At 45.5% G+C, this 17,066-nt stretch overlaps 1 protein-coding gene across 1 annotated transcript; it reads right to left on the bottom strand.

Annotated features, from left to right (window-relative positions):
• Positions 1-3,920: 3,920 nt before the first annotated feature.
• lpar4 (lysophosphatidic acid receptor 4) lies at positions 3,921-9,823 on the bottom strand. The gene is made up of 2 exons (XM_042075117.1): positions 9,349-9,823; positions 3,921-5,245 (listed from the first exon to the last, which is right to left on the bottom strand). The coding sequence occupies exon 2, from the start codon at positions 5,011-5,013 to the stop codon at positions 3,952-3,954; it is 1,062 nt and encodes a 353-aa protein (XP_041931051.1). The 5' UTR covers positions 5,014-5,245; positions 9,349-9,823; the 3' UTR covers positions 3,921-3,951.
• Between the last annotated feature and the right edge of the window lie 7,243 nt (positions 9,824-17,066).

The raw sequence follows: 17,066 nt of genomic DNA, 5'->3' as shown, positions 1-17,066 counted from the left end.
AATGTCCTCACACAAATGTAGCCAGGTACACAATTGTATAACTGACTTACTCACACACACACTCTTATCCCGATTATCCACAAATGCATATCCCCACAGTTCCGGAGTGAACTTGTGACTTCAGTCCCCTGGGAGCGATTTTGCCGACTAGTCAGGATCTGGTGCGACAGGAAGGGAGCGAAACAGTCAGTTAAGGAGCTGGAGACGTCACATCAGACGTCTGTTTTACATCTGCACTAAATTCATCAACTCTGCCACAGGAAAAAGGAATCGAGATGTTTCAATGTAATTATGGTCATAACTGCTTTAACAAAGTTATGTGTGCATATTCTGGATACACACAGCCTTGCTTTTGTACATTTGGTTTATTCTGGGACAGTTTGATCTCATCCCCTAAGCGTGCTGTTATTTACGTCCTGAAAAGTGGACCCATCCGCAGGAACACTTGTTACTCTACCAAGTGGCGGGTATTGTATCAGTGAACTCTACCCTAAAGCGCATTAAACCCAGTCAGGAAATGACTGAATGTCTAAAGTTAGACGACAGCAAGGAAGACACCCTGAAGAGAGAAGCAAATGCATATGGATCCACAAAAAGAGCACGCACACACACACACACACACCACTGGCTTCTTTTATTAATAGCATGTGGGTGTTTGGTGGACAAATTTAGTCAGTGTGTATTTCTGAATGGCCATCGTAGCACCACGGTCTCTGGTGACCTCTGACATGTACCAGCCTGAGGCGAGGACTGGGTCATGGCTCTCTTGTGTGTTCCCACTGCCCCCCACCCCCCCCTCATCCCTGACCCCTAAGCCAGTGGCCGGCCACTTCCTGTGCAAGAGCCGCACATTCCCAGAGTTGCAAACAACAGTTTGTCACAATCCCTGCCTCACTCTCGTTTGAACGTGCTCTCCAAATGTTTTGCGTAATACTCGACTTAACGTTCTTGAGGACTCATCCGTCATCCTGTTTTCCTCTTTTCATGTTCTCTCTCATCTTTCTCTCTCTTCTGTTGCTTTTTCTCTCTCTTGTTCTCTTTCTGTTGCTTTTTCCCTTCACTTAATCGCAGTCCACTCCCCATCTTTCTCTCTGTTCCAGCCCTCCATTCCATTTCCCACATGTGTGATCCCACTCTTTCTCCACCTCCTCCTGTGTACTCTTTCTCTCACACACTTCTCTTTCCCTCCATCTGGCTCTCACAAACCCTTCCATGTCCCTCTATCTCTCTCTCTCTGACCAACACACGCACGTACGAACGCACATGCACACACACGCACACACACACACCTGCCACAGTATTTCCCTCTCTCATATTTCCCGCGTCTCTCTTCCCCTCAACGGTCCTTTCTGCCCGCAGGCTGCCTCCCCCGCAGACAGATGCTTCTGCCACTCAAACTCACCAAACACGCTCACAGTACTCACTAGCAAGTGTATGTGTGCCCAGTAACACACACATACACACACACACACACACACACACACACACACACACACACACACACACACATATGCAAGAGTCTGATGGTATTATGTTACAAGATAAACTCCAGTCTGTCAGTGAATTCCTGTGCTGACACAGTGGGCAACACCATTCTCCAAACCACGGCTGTCAAGATCTACCATGCCTTTGTACAATCAGTCAGTGCCGTTTTCCGCGTATAGTTCACTGTTTCTAAAGGGATGCAACTGGGTGTTAGGGACATTAATAAATGCCATTTACATAATTGGATCAAACACTTCCTAGAGTTTATCAGACAATTGGATGACCAAGCTATTGTCGATGTATAGTATTACAGACCGCATTGTACAGTCAGTCAGTTAGTGCATTCTCCAGTGCAGTTCACTGTTTCTTAAGAGATTCAGCTGGGTGTTAAAAGCACTATGCACACTTCCTATAGTTTGTCAGGATGGATGACCAAGCTATTGTCGATGTATATAGACTGTCACACCAGTAAATAAACAGCACGTACCATTCAGCCCCACTACTTCCTCGTGCTTCTTCTGGAGCCAGACTAGAGGCTAAGCTCTTAATGTTGTGTTGCTCATTCCAACAGCCAGAGAGAGAGAGAGACGTAGGTTCATTTGGAATTGGCCAGCTAATCTAATGACCGCTACGTGCCAGAAAAGGCCATATAACAACATATCTGAGAGAATTAAGGCCGCTCTTAAGACCTGGTCGTGATTAAGCTAAAGACCATTCATTTATCCCCGAGACAATGCTGCTTTGCTGCAGCTCCATAATAAGCCCCCTGACCCCCTCCAACACAACACAAGGCTTCTCCCAACATCGAGGGCTTTCTAGGCCTCTCGCTCCTTTGCATAAGGCTGCTCTCTTTCTCTTATTCAGGCCATGCCCACGTAAGTCACTTACATTACAATGTGCAGTTTCATCATTATGTGTACACTCTAACCCTTCCTCCTCTGCTCCAAGTCTCCTTTGCATAGGGCTATTCTCTCTCTCTCTCTCTCTCTCTCTCTCTCTCTCTCTCTATTCAGACCTTACCCATGTCAGTCACTAACATTACAATACGCAGCTTCATCCCCTCTCCCTCTCTCTGCTCTTGTGACAGGCTGCTGGCTCTTAATGCAGAAGGCAGGGAATAGCAACGCAGTGGAATTAGCTGCTGGTTGGCGGATGCTCAGTCTAGGACACGGAGCCCTCCGGCATCTCCTGTTTCTCATGGCCCGTCGTCTGCCTCGTCTGTTGCGAACGTGAGACTTCCTCCGTGTCTTCTTTTCGAGACATTACACGTCCATTTGTTTTGACTAGCCACAACACAGTCCCAGTGAGCACAAGCAGGATTTGGAAAAGCCTTCGTGTATCATACAACCTGCGTCTGATGTGCACTTGTCATGTGTTTTTGTGTGTGTGTGTTATTTTTAGTCTGACCTCATTCTCATTGTATTTTCAGGCAGAAACTTCTGTAAATGAGAAAGTTCAAGTTCCCTCTATATGTGGGACATTTTTCAGTTCTTGCAACCCAAACCAAAAACCAAATCCACTTTAACAAAGCCATTTTTCTAAAGTGTGGGTTTAATTGAGTCCCATTTGCATCTACAGTATAATGCTTTCACTTAAAACACAATTTCCACATATAAAAGTGCCATTTTTGTTAAAAACAGGACAGTTTTTACAACTAAATTAAAATGATCTTCTTTATCATAACAGGCTTCATTAGAAAATACATCACAAATGAAATACTTGTAATCCAGTGCATTTATGTGCGTTTGTCCATTTCCTTGTATGTATGTTTCTGTGTGCTTTATACTCACGCAATAGGAAAGCCAAGATTGTTCATATAAAGAAATTCCTATGTGCGTAAAATCTAAGAGTTATTACATTGGCAGTAGTTACAAATATTGTTATAACAAAACTGATTGCAATGAAAAACTGAATACTGAACCAATGTAATACCATTTGATCTGGCGCTAAGCGTAGGGTTTTGTCTCCTGAAGAGATGACATCCTGACACCCAATCACAGTCACACATTTTACATTCAGACACACACAAAACTAACACAAACACATTTATACAGTCAGCGCTCGCTTCAAACAGTGTCAACATTGTAAAAACCCCAAACAGTATATCAGTCACAAGACAACAAGAATGGTTACAAAAAATAAGCTTTTGGCCCTGTGGAATCCTTCCTGGCTCCATGTCTATGTGACATGTCCAATCAAACGAGCAAATTCCAGTCGTTTCCTGCCGCTTAGCATAATCCAGTCATTTTAGGCCTTTACACAGAAAGAACCCTCATAAATCCAATCTTCTGTTTAGCTATTCCACATCCAACGTTAATCTCTTTCAATTTTTTCAAAAAACAACAATTTCAATATTTGGTCCAAATTGCCACAGAACTTTCAGCAAACCCAGACGCTTCCAGTTTCATCAAAGATCTCTGTCCATTATTTTTATAAGTTTCCCTGAAGCACTTTCCCCACACTTTTTCAGAACTGGGTCTCTGATACCTGTTCTTTCCCATTGCTGGCCAGCTGATGGGTCTCCACAACCTCGGTGTCGTTGCTCTCCTTCCCCGAGAGGACCGCCTCGCTGCGGGGCACGTTCTCAGGCCGCGCCTGGCCCTTACCTGTGGTCAGCGACTTCTGGAAGGACTCGGAGGTGAAGTAGTAGACCACGGGGTCAAAGCAGCAGTTGAGCGTGGCGACGCACAGCGTGATGGGGTAGAGGGTGCGCGCCAGACGCTCCAGCCAGCAGCTATCCAGCGCCTGCGTGCGCACCAAGGCGTAGAAGAACAGGACGGAGTTGTACGGGACGAAGCAGATGATGAAGATGGCCAGGTGGACCACGATCATGCGTAGCACGCGCTCCTTGTTGGTGCCAATCTGGCAGAGCGTGGCCGGCTTGCGGAGTGTGCGCAGCACCATGGACGAGCACGCCAGGTTGATGAGCAGTGGGATCAGGAAGCCCACGATCTCGATGAAGATGGTGATCCGGGACAGGTACGTCTTCCATGTGTTCTTGGAGAAGCCCTCGAAGCACGTGGTGCTGCTCTTGGCGCGGTTGGTGGCGGAGAAGAAGGTGACGGACATGCCGCCGCCCACGATCAGGAGCCAGATGGCGGCGCAGACCACGGCAGCGTTGCGGCGCGAACGCACCGAGCGCGAGCGGAACGGGTAGACAATGGCCAGGAAGCGGTCAACGCTGATGCAGGTGAGGAAGAGCATGCTGCCGTAGATGTTGGTGATAAACGCGCCGCCGGAGATCTTGCACAGCCAGTCTCCGAACGGCCAGTGCCGGTTGACGTTGTAGAAGATTTTGAAGGGCAGTGTGAAAACGAACACTAAGTCCGATAGTGCCAGATTGGTCATGAAGAGCGTGGTCTCATTGCGCATCTTCATGCGGCAGCAGAAGACGAAGAGTGAGCCGCAGTTGGTCACCAGGCCGAGCACAAAGGCCACACTGTACACCACGCCGTACAGGTTGTACTTGAACGAGTCGTCGATGCCACAGTCCTCCAGTCCCGTCTCGTTCAGCACCAGGCTCGCCATGGCAACGGCTTTGTCGTTGTTGTTGTTTTTTTCGGACGGGGCTCGGCGAGGACTTTGGCAAAAAGCAGCTCCCTCCTCTACAGTCCCGACCTCGTGGGGCTGTCAGCAAGAGCACGGGCCGCAGAGTCGCTTTCTCCTTGTCATGGCCACCGCTGGGGGAGAAAGGGATTCTGGGAGTTACAAGACCAAGAGCCTTTGTCTGTGACAACAGGACTAGTCCAGTCCCCGTTTCCTGCATAGAGAGCGAGAGAAGGGGAGGGGGACAGAGAGAGAGAGAGAGAGAGAGAGAGAGAGACAGAGAGAGAGAGAGAGAGAACAAAGGCTTGGAGTTAGTGTGTGAGAGCTGAATAGGTGGACACTCCTGGCATTTTGCCGCGGTGATTTGTGTGGTTTTGTTTGACAGCTCACTTCTGTGCCTTCCCCACCCATACTGTTTATAGCATCGGGTGTTTATGTCTACCTGAGAAACATGCCGTTTTGACACCGTATCTTCCAACTCAGGCCTCGGCTCAGGAAATCCATTGACTAAATCAGCAGTTTTCCTTCTTCCTCTTTCTAACTTTCCTGTAATAAATGCTTACCTGTTCTCCATCCTTTCCAAAAATAACGTGTTCCTTTTTTTAATATCTGAGAAAAAATGTATGCAATATTTCTTGCAAGTAATAATTCAACATGTAAAACATTTCTTTTTTAGGTATCAGTTAATGCATCAGTTGTATCCTTTCACACAATTTACACATAGAGCACTGTTAAATAAATGTAACAGAGAATCTCATGAAATGTTAAGTAAACGAGTATGTTTATAAACAAGTATGTTTATAAAGAACTATAAACTACTTTAGAAACTACTGAATATAATGTAATGTTAAATTGTTTAGTAATTTTGATAACATTGCATGATAAGGACTCCAGTCATTCCCATCGGTGATGGTTAATTCCATACAAATGGCTAAAGGTGGGTTTTGTAAATATTGTTTTAAAGTAGCATCATTGCTACTACTCCTTACAACTCCACTTGCCTGTCCCCGGCATAGCTCCTTCTCCCGGCTCTCTAAACCTGTCCGGTAGCAGGCCCTGTTTCCCATGGGAGAAGCCAGGCTATTGTGTGAGACCCAGGGCCTGTTATTACCCCATTAGGCCCATGTTAATGACAAGAGACCGCAAGAGACTCCTGCCCACAGTATAGGCACTTAGCATGCAAGGACACACCAGGCATATAAGTCAACCCCCGAACCTCCTCCGGAGGCAACTGATCTTTCACCCGGGAACCTCAAGTCCCCCCCCCCCCCCCCCCCCACACACACACACACCCCCTGCATTCATTACACGCCATTAGCCTGTACGGAGCCATTGGTATCAGTGTCACGTCATGTGATCGCACACTCAACTCACAGGCACTTCTGTTATTTGCCTGTTTCTTGTTTTCTCTCTTCAAAAACAAATGGTGGGTCAGTGTGAGAGGGGGCTGACAATGGTGTTGGTCAAAGCGGCTGCTGACTCCCTCCTTCCTCCCATTCAGGCCTGTATGTCGTTACTAATGATGTCTCCTGTCCCCCCTCTCTCTTTCAGTCTCTCTTTTGTATTTCATCAGTGATATGAACTCTTTTTCAATGGTTTTGGTGTAGCTGTGGTATGGCTATATAGCAGCCTTTTCATCCATATGATGGTTCCATAAAGAGGTCTGAAAATCTCTCTCTTTCTCTCTCTCTCTTGTTCTCTCTCTCTCATGTTTTAAGGGTACAGCAAAATTAAGGTTTGAATGGTAGCTTAATAACTGACTGCTAACCCACCTCCCCTGTCTATGCCTGCTTAGCGCCTGCTTATCTGCAGTGGGTGCTGGCCTGTTGGCATCCAGCAAATTCTATATTGGGGCACCAGGCTCCTTACGGTGGTATGTGGCTTCCTCGCACATTACCTGGAGCGGTGTGTGTAAGTGTGTGTGTGTGTGTGTGTGTGTAAGTGTACGTGTGTGGGTAAGTGTGTGGGTTAGTGTGTGTGTGTGTGTGTGTGTGTGTGTGTGTGTGTGTAAGTGTGTGTGAGTGTGTGTATGGGTAGGTGTGGGTGAGGGGTGCCAGAGCTGAATTCCCTCTCGAGGTGGTCCGCCAGCGTGGCACAAACACAGAGTCAGAACCAGCGACTCCGAGGAGCAGAGCACGCAGCAGCTCAAACACAGACGGCACAGTTAGTTAAAGATCAATTATGAAGCGCTGGCCCTTCAGCATGTTACATAACTGTCCAGGCAAGGTCCAGTGGAGAGGGCAAGAAGGAGGACAGCGCAGTGTGTGTGTGTGTGTGTGTGTGTGTGTATGTGTGTGTGTGTGTGTATGTGTGTGTGTGTGTGTGTATGTGTGTGTGTGTGTATGTGTGTGTGTGTGTGTGTGTGTGAGAGGACATGGAAGGACAGTGAGGCCTTTAGAGAGCCCGCTCAAGCTTTTTTCACTCTGTGGCCTTATGAGTCAGTCCCTCAATGCTAGTCTCCTTTGATCCTTGCGTTATAAAAACAGTGACTCTGCTTGGCCTTATGATTAAGCCCTTTTTATGTATATGATTTTCCACAGTGGAACTATTTGCTAGGTCTTGGGATCTACCAGTCAGTTAGACACTAAGAATTATTTGGAACTAAGATTCATCCCAACCATCCTGAAAAGAACAACAGTGCTAGAAACATATAGAAGCATTATTTGTAAAGTTTAGTGTTGCAAATGTAGGTTCTTTCTTATAATTATTTATTTATTTATGGGAGAAACTATCCTAGAAGTCTAGGTCTTTTTCAGGACATCTCGGATGTGCCAAAACTGATGCCTAAGCACAAATAACCACAAGCTGTTTAGGGAAGGGTCCCCTTCCCCACTGACTGTCCACTCTTCATTCACCATCGGAGCCTCCCCCCAAACTGAATGAGTAGTGGGTTTGGCCATGGGGGGTTGGCAATGCTGGTGGTGCAGTCCATCAGACAGTAGGGGGGGGGGGGGGTTGGGGGGGGTCTGAGAAATGACATCTTAACAGCGTTTCCACACACCCCCTCTCACAAAGCCAGCACTGTACGGCTGTCCTGCTCCTACACAGTAAACTCACAATACAGCGCCTGTACTAGCAAGACCTCTCTCTCTCTCTTTCTGGCTGTCTCTACCATCCCTCTCTCTCTCGCCATCTTACGATACCAGCTCATAGTCACAGTCCTATCACAGACTGCTACTTGCTACATCTCTTTTTCACAGTGTGCATGTGAGAACTCCCTAGTTAAATTGAATGTCATGTGAGTTATCTCTTTCGGCAACCAGTTTTTGTGTGTGTGTGTGTGTGTGTGTGTGTGTGTGTGTGTGTGTGTGTGTGTGTGTATGTGTCTATGTGTGTGTGAGTGTGAGTGTGTATGTGTGCCATGAGGGATGGTGGTTGGGGGTCCTCATTTGTGCTCTTGCACTTGGTTTCCATGGTCACCAGATTTTGCCAGCTTGCTATCAACCCTAGTCAAACTGCTTGCAGTCCTAACAGTTGCTCTATTTGCTGTGGCAAAAAAGTATCCTAAATGATGAAGTAGTTACTACAGCATACATAACTGTGTTTGTTTTTTGGTGGGTGGGTGGGGGGGGGGTCCCTTCAAATCAATCATGAAATTAAATCTTGACATGAGATTGCGCAAAACAAACAATAAATGAAGACAACACAGTCAGAAGATTTGGGCACCTGCAGCATCCCATCCTGCAACAATGCTGCTGTGTTTCACTCTGGCGATGTTAGTAATTAGAAAATCTATGTCCGTCTGCGTTCTAAGTGGGTCTATTGCAAAATCTATGTCTGAAAGATAACACAGGCAGCATTCAGAACAAACATCAGGCTCTTGTTTGGTAGCCATGCCACTGGCTGAACTGGCATCTGTAAACTACAAGTTACAGGCAGTGGCTGTAAGAACTAGCCTGCCCTTTCACCAACAGCTGCATGTAAAAAGCCACAAAAGTATACTGTTATTCTATATAGGAAGGGGAAATTAATAGTCCAGACTAATCCCTCTGAATTTAAAGATCAAATTCCAGGGATCAATTTGTCAGTTCAGCTGTCCTTTTCTCTCAGTAAAAATAAATAGGCTAGGCCTACCTTAACTCACTGTCAAGTGGGCTATCCACTGGCCAAGACTATCATTGTAACTAACAAATTGTCCTGTTATTGAATCTTGAAGTGATATAACGGAGTAGGCTAGTTAATTAGAATTAAACAAAGCCTAAATTTGCCTGAAATAAACAACAAAAATACAATGAAGCGTAAATGGCTGCTTTTCTAGAGTAAAGAAGACATCTGTCACTGTCAACTATTGTTAGACTGAATCGATGATGGTCTCACCTCGTTGGCAATGAACCGCTGTTGTCAATTGCACTGATGTTCCGCCAACTGATGCAAAAGTGCCCCTCGCGACGAGTTGGATCAGTAAGCACACTTCAGCCAAAATTAAAGAATCAAGTTGTACATCTTGCCAGTGAATTGCGCCTCTTCTTGTTTGTTATCCTTACGAGAGTCCAGTCAACATAACAAATGTGAAGTTTCTTCAACTTGAGCATGTCATTACCAGTGTCAGTAACGGCAAATCAATCCCTTGCCGGGCATGCACAAATCTTTAGTAACCACGCGCGAAGCGAGTTCCCAGTGCACCACTGAGAGCTTCAAATAATACCACTTTGGCGGCGATATTCAGCAACTGGTACTGTGTTATACCGGAGAAAGGCGTGCATTTGTGTGAGTATGAGTGGTAGCCTAGACTCTGGAAGACTCGAACGGTCACAGGAAACGAGACAATAGCACCTCGCTTGGCTGGAGAGGAGGGGCGCGAGCGGGCAGCGTGAATGGGGGATTATAGGGAGTGTGGCGGGGAGGGGTCGGGTCGCTCAGAATGGTGTCATCATCAGTAGTTAAATTGGGGAGTTGGTAGATCAAGGACTCACAGAAGACAAACGTTTTGCTCTGTGATATTGTTTTGTTATGGCACTATGTTGCAGTTTTTCTTTACAATACTTATCCATGACGTGTAAACTATGGTCGGCATTTCTTTGTTTGAAAATTAGTTTGTTGTTTTTTGTTTTTGTTTAGGGTTTGGCAATTCTTAATGCAGTGGCTCGCCAATCCATATAATTGCCCTCTGAAGTCTGGTATTTCCCAGCTGTTTCCCAGCCTTTCATTTGGCACCTACCGTATGGAATAACATACTGAATGCAGCAGCCTATAGCCTAATTACAGCCTTTTAGCCTTATCAAAGAGGCTCTATATATAGAATCTCATGTGGCGTGTTGAAGCCATTCCTATTGTGCGATAACCCGCATGTGTGTGCATGCGTGCGTGTGTGTGTGCATGCGTGCGTGTGTGTGTGTGTGTGTGTGTGTGTCTCTGTGTGTGTGTGTGTGTGTGTGTATTCAAGTAGCAGAAGAGGGGACAGGACATCCTGCTCGTTTCTGGACCTCTCAGCTGCCCACTCTAAAAACAAGGCCTTCCGCTGCTCTCTCCTCTTCTCCTCCCTCCTCTCACACCCTCCACAACCCCCAATCCTCCCTATCCCCCATAATGTCCACGGCATCTCCACCGGCTATGAAGATCTCCTCCTTCTCCTTTCCCCCTCCTTTCTTCTCTTCTGGCCTCTTTTCTCCTCCTCTGTACTTCACATGTCATCAGCACCTCTGCTCTCAACACACATTCTCATCTCTCTCTCATGTCTTCTTCTTCTTCTTCTTCTTCTTCTTCTCCTCTCCTTACTCATCCTTTTCTTTTGTTGTATCTCGTCTGCTGTTCCTCTTTTCCATGTCCCTCTTTTCTCATCTCTCCATCAGTTCCCTTTGTTTTTTCCTCTCCTTTGACTCTTTCCCTCTTTTCTTCTCTTCTCTTCTCTTCTCTTCTCTTCTCTTCACCTCTCTTCATCTTTGCCTCTCCTTCCTCTTCTCTCTTCTACCCCTGTCTCCATCTCTCTCTCTCTCTCCACCCTTCAGGGGCTAGTCTGGGGCTCGGGGCTCCCGAATCAGGGCGCGGTTTGAGTGCAGAGCTGCTATATCTGGCATGTGTGTGTGTGTGTGTGTGTGTGTGTGTGTGTGTGTGTGGCAGCGTGTGGATGCGAGCCATAGCAGACCCGCGGGAGAAGCCTCTCTTTCTTCCCCCCGTCTCTGTCATTGTTTTCTGGCCGAGGTCGCTGGCTTGTTTTGTCTCTGCTGTTGTGACAGGCCGCCGCGCTGTCAAAGAGACTGCCAGTGATATACGTCTCTCTGAGCAGCGCCTTGCCGTAAACTCCCCTCTCATCTTCCTCCCTCTGGGATAATAGCGTTCAAGAGCAAAGAGCTTTTTGTCTGTCTCGTAATCATATAGGTCATATATTGAGGAGGACAGAACAATGGCTGTATAAATAGTGCCGTGCTGTGGTCGGTCATACAATGACATAATTGTTGGTGATGTATTTTGTTTTGTGAGCGCAATAAAAACCACATATCCTGACACAGGATGCACAAGTGAGACAGGGTGCCATCTAATGGGTTCAGAACAAATGGTCTAGAGTTCAAATGCTCTTTGGACACATGCTGTGTTTAAACACTGTCGGTATCGCCGCTGGTCCACAAAATCTCTAATTATGAGTTATGACTAATTCTCTCCCAACACTTTACTACTTCATAGACAGCACTTAAGGGAGAAGCTCATGCTATACACACACACACACACACACACACACACACACACACTTATCACCCTAAGATCACCCCAATTACAAGTCACTTCGCAGAATAGCCTTCTAAAGCCTCTCGCTGGCCTGTGCTTTGGCCAGCATGCTTCCCTCATGCTCTGGGCAAAAGCTAAAGCCCCAGTGCAGCGCGGAGGTCAGGAGAGCAGGCGGAGGCACAAGGGGGTCAGTAGAAGGGGATCAGGGGGGGACTTAGACAGGAGCCACAGAGGCCCCGGAGGGTCCTGACCAGCGCAGATCGATATCAGCTGGGCTTTGGCACAGTCACGTAAGGCAGACATGCAGCATACACACACACGCACACAGACACACACACACACACACACACACACATATACATACACACAAACACACACACACGCATGCATGCACAGAGACACGCGAGCCCGTTATGCTAACAAACAGACACGCGAGACATATACAGACACACAGAGTTACGCACATTTTACACAGGCAAGCATTTCACACAGACCCACACCCATAGGCATTCACACCCACACGCACATGCACACACCCACACAAACATACACAAACACACACACACACACACACACACACACACACACACACACACACACACACACACACACACACATACACATACACACAAAGCCCTGTCCAGTGGACTGCCCTCTGTTAGAGATTATCTTGAAAGGGAGACAAAGAGTAGGTTTTACTACGCTTGTAGTCAGGTGTTGCTTTTGCAAATTTGTCACAGGAGGGGGAGGTCTGGATGGCCTGGATGTCGTATTGTTGTGTGTGTGTGTGTGTGTGTGTGTGTGTGTGTGTGTGTGTGTGTGTGTGTGTGTGTGTGTGTATCTGTGTCTGTTTATGCATCTGTGGGCTCATGGAAGAAACATGACGTGAGAAAGCCCTGTTTCTCAGTAGAACCATGTGGACAGAGAGTAGCGCTGTCAGCATAAAGCCAGGCTAAAGGGCCATTCACACCAACAACGATAACGACTGTGATGATGTGATGATAAGTTTGAGAATGATAAAAAGCTGACAGCCAATCACATTCATCAACATAAAGATGTCTGTTTGTGACTTGAACATAAATTTGTTTATTTATCATTAAATGTTTTTAAAGTAGCTCTGCAATTTCTTGTAGATAGGTTTAAGGGGAGGCTTATACAAGGGGATTGACTTTTGGCTCCTGCACTTTAATTTGGATGTGCGCACGTTCCCAAACTAAAATACGAGGCTTATACAAGACCCTTTATTGTGTAATAAGAGACTAGTTGGTGGATAATATGACACTGATAGACAATTTGCCTCTGAACATCTTGTCCTTGATTCGGCAGTTTGCACAACTGTGAAAAACACATCCATCAAGATGCGCTGCATTTTTTCTTAATGATGACCTTCAGAGTCCCAGAAAAAAATCTGTACTAAGCAGTGTTATGCACTTTTGAAAGAGCAGCCTTGAAAGAGTTTCTGTGCCCTTCCTCTTCTTCCAAGATGGACTCTTTTACAGTAGAGCTCCCCTCTTTCCTGTCTTACTTGTAAACATTTACGAGTCACTATCCCTCTTGAGGATATGTTTAGACTGGACAGAAGCAAGATCTAGGTTCTTCACAGAGATGTTCAGATGCTGATAGCAGTACTCTGAGTCTGCTGCTCCCTGTTCACTAGTTCCTTTAGGGGCATGTAGAAGACAAGACAGATTTCATTGTCTGGGTGATGTGTTAAAGTGAAAGTACACATTCTGAAAAGTAAAAGTTGCTTTCGACATGGTTCAAAGAAGCAGAACTGTTGCTCTGAATACTAGTTCTGTTGTTTCGGACAGTTGCTTCTATTGATGCATTTAACCACAATCTGGATTACAGCTTCTTTTAAAAGGTAAACATTTTCACAGTAAAACAGGTGTGCGCAGTTTTCATATATGCTGGAATACCTAATCAATATCTCCCATTTTTCTCTCGACTTTCCATGAATGCATAGGCCTATGCATGACAAAAAAGTGCAGCTTGCCTGATAGGTCTCCTGCAGTTTCTCTTATATACAGTCTGTTCATACATGACATTGTTTTAAGGTGCAATGAAATTGGGGCTATAATTTAAAGCATGAAATAGGCGCTGTTGTCTTAGTACAGCAGCTCCTCAGTGTGGTACATATTTAATAGGGAGTCAGCCTCAGAGTTTAGGTGTCTCTTACTCTCATAGTCTCTCTCTCTCTCTCTTTCTCTTTCTCTCTCTCTCTCACACACACACACACACACGCACACACACACACACGCACACACAGACACACACACATAGGGGTACGTTTGCTATCTTCCCAGAGCTGCCATGTGGGTGTTTAAACACTTTTATAAATTGCCTTTTCGAATCTTGTTTTTGTCAGGCCACAAAACCGCTGGGACTCCAGAAGCTAATCCTTATTCACATTCAACCCTGCGGCCTACCCTCCCATCCTCCCCCCCCCCCCCATCCTCCACCTCCTCCTCCTGGGAAAGACTTGAATTCCTCGCCACTCCACTGATGGAGAGAGAGAGGTGATGGAGCAACGGCGAGATGGTGGGAGTCTGACTAGGACATGGGGGAGTTCCAGGGCAGGAGCCTCAACTCCTTTGTCCCCCAATCACATCTCATGATGTGATTTATTTCTCTTGTGCAATGGAAACGGTGCAAGCATGCCCAAGCTTGTGATATGCTAACCAGTACCATAGTAGTCCCTCAATTAAACATGTCCTTTAAATGTATTTAATCACTTAACCAACTTGAACATTCAAGACACAACAACGCCACTATAGTTTTGCTCAGACACAGTGCCATTTATTTTATTTTTTTTGCTCTTCAGTATATGGGCCCTAGTTGCTGGCAAAGGAAGTCGATTACATTGAGAATTAGAGGAATTAATGGATTAATGGATTATAGACAATCACAAGGGGCTTACGCTGGTGTGGGGAATGTGAAGGTATTGTGCTATTGAGTTCAGGGCTCCTGTACTTCACACTGCATCTCTCTTACCAGATCCAGACTTATAAAACAACTCAATGGGGATTGTTACATGACCAGACCTCACTTTACTGCCCCTCACTCCACAGCAGGGGGGGAAGAGGAGGGTGTTGTAATCGTCTTTGTCCACTCATCCATTTGTGTGTCTGCTCACATAACATACAAAGTACTGGTCTGAAGTACTTCACATTTTTATACAAGACAGAGGGGTCAACATATCTCAGTCCTCCTACATGGTAATCAAGCATCCTGCTAAGGATTCAAATGCTGGAATTTGGTTTCATTTTGGTTAATAGGTGACGGGGGCAAGGGTCTGCAGTTATGTGACTGCTGTTGGTCTTTGTTAAATAGGCATTTATTTTCATTGTAATCCTTAACATTAATTAGCATTCTGTCCTATAGTGAGGTTTAAAATTTAGTGGCATATTGAAGTCAAAGAGACACTGTCACACTGTAAACAACTCAACCAACAGGAGAAGAACTGGCCATAGTAGGACAATCACAAAACATTATAATAATAGGATATGTCCATTGTGACAACTCATACAGTTTTCTATGCACTGCTTAAGGCTTGCTGACACATTGTTATATAACAGAAATGTAGACTGCATGGGTTTTACCATGAGATATGCAGAAAAGCTTTGGATCAGCAATAAAGTAGACTATGCACTTACAGCACAATAAAACCTTAGTTTTACATTCTAGTGTGTGTGTGTGTGTGTATGTGTTGGAGAGAGAGAGAGAGACAGAGAGAGAGAGAGACAGAGAGAAAAAAATAAACCAGTTGATGAAATCAAGTTACTCATGAAAGTCACTGATTTGGATAATATAGGACCCAAGTTTCAGCTAAAAAAAATAATAAAATAATCCATTTGATAAGATGCACATGTTATTGTTTTGCTGTAAAAGAGAGTATATACAGGACTGGTTATAACAGGGTTATCTTCACAGCACTTCCTGTTGTTGACTCTCTGTGGTTATTGAGGTACCTGCCTCTCAAAACCACTCGGTCTTCTTGGCTAAAGAGTATTATACACCAGTGGATAGGTGGCTCGATGCTTTCCACTAGACACCACAAATACATCTGTCTTGCTGGTGGTGGAACACTTTTAGCAGGGAGTGACCCAGATAAGGTATGTGGTTAGTTTTAAAATCACGAAATGGTTTATTAGCACGTTTAGGTCTATACAAGAGACCAAACAATGCTATGTGTGCTAAAGTAGGGTATTAGGGGCGCAAGTGTGTGTGTGTATGTGTTTCTGTGTGTGTGTGTGTGTGTTTTGGAGTCTAGGTCTCTCTCTCTCTCTCTGGCCTCTCTCCATGCATATTTTGGTCTTGACAACCTCTTTTTAAAAAAAACCGTCTACAGCTGACTCAATGCCCTGTAAAATCCTGACATTTTACCCTGAAACCGCTCCTCACACAAAAACACTTATCAGTCTGCACTGTGTGTGTGCATTGGGTGTGTGTGCACATGTGTGTGTGTGTGTGTGTGTGTGTGTGTGTGTGTGTGTGTGTGTGTGTGTGTGTGTGTGTGTGTGTGTGTGTTGTGTGTGTGTGTGTGTGTGCGACTGGGCCCAAATGACTGCTGGTGCACCTCACCACCCCACACTGAGCAGGGCCAGCAAGGATCACTGCTGAACCAGGCCACACTCTGCCCTCTGTAAGGAATAAACACACACACACACGTGTACGTAGACTATAGAGAGGAGGGCTTATAAATTAAACACACACACACACACTTGTAAGTAGACTATAGAGAGGAGGGCTTATAAATTAAACACACACACACACACACACTTGTAAGTAGACTATAGAGAGGAGGGCTTATAAATTAAACACACACACACACACTTGTAAGTAGACTATAGAGAGGAGGGCTTATAAATTAAAAAATAAATTCCATCCATCACCCTCACATACTGTGTTATACACTTAGGAGCAAAGATTCATTAGTGCACACAATCCAATTAGCTATGTGTGTGTGCATGTGCATGCGTGCGCATGTGTGTGTGCGCGCACATGCTTTTAGATTTATAAGTATGACATGACACAGTCTGTAAACAACCGCTGGCCTGACAAGACACAGCTGTGGCTCCACACCGTTTAAAATTCCCATCTCACTCAGTGTGTGCGTCTGAATGTTTTATGTGTGTACATAGACTTGTAGTTTATTTACTTATTTTTTTTTATGTTAAGCATTATTATATTTCTGCAATGGTGTGTATGTGTGTGTGCAACATGCACAGTATATGTGTATACGTGTATATGTGTATGCATGCAGGCTATGTGTGCATAAGCCTGCACGCTGGTATGCATTTGGAAAGCACATGATCAGACACAAAGCCCCCCACCCCCCTTCCCTCTCCAACACTCTTGAAGACAAACAGCTG

The sequence above is a fragment of the Alosa sapidissima genome, chromosome 20, assembly GCF_018492685.1.
Source record: "Alosa sapidissima isolate fAloSap1 chromosome 20, fAloSap1.pri, whole genome shotgun sequence".
Taxonomy (NCBI): Eukaryota; Metazoa; Chordata; class Actinopteri; order Clupeiformes; family Clupeidae; genus Alosa; species Alosa sapidissima.
The sequence above is the reverse complement of the archived record's forward strand: the minus strand, read 5'-3'. Positions and strand labels throughout refer to the sequence as shown.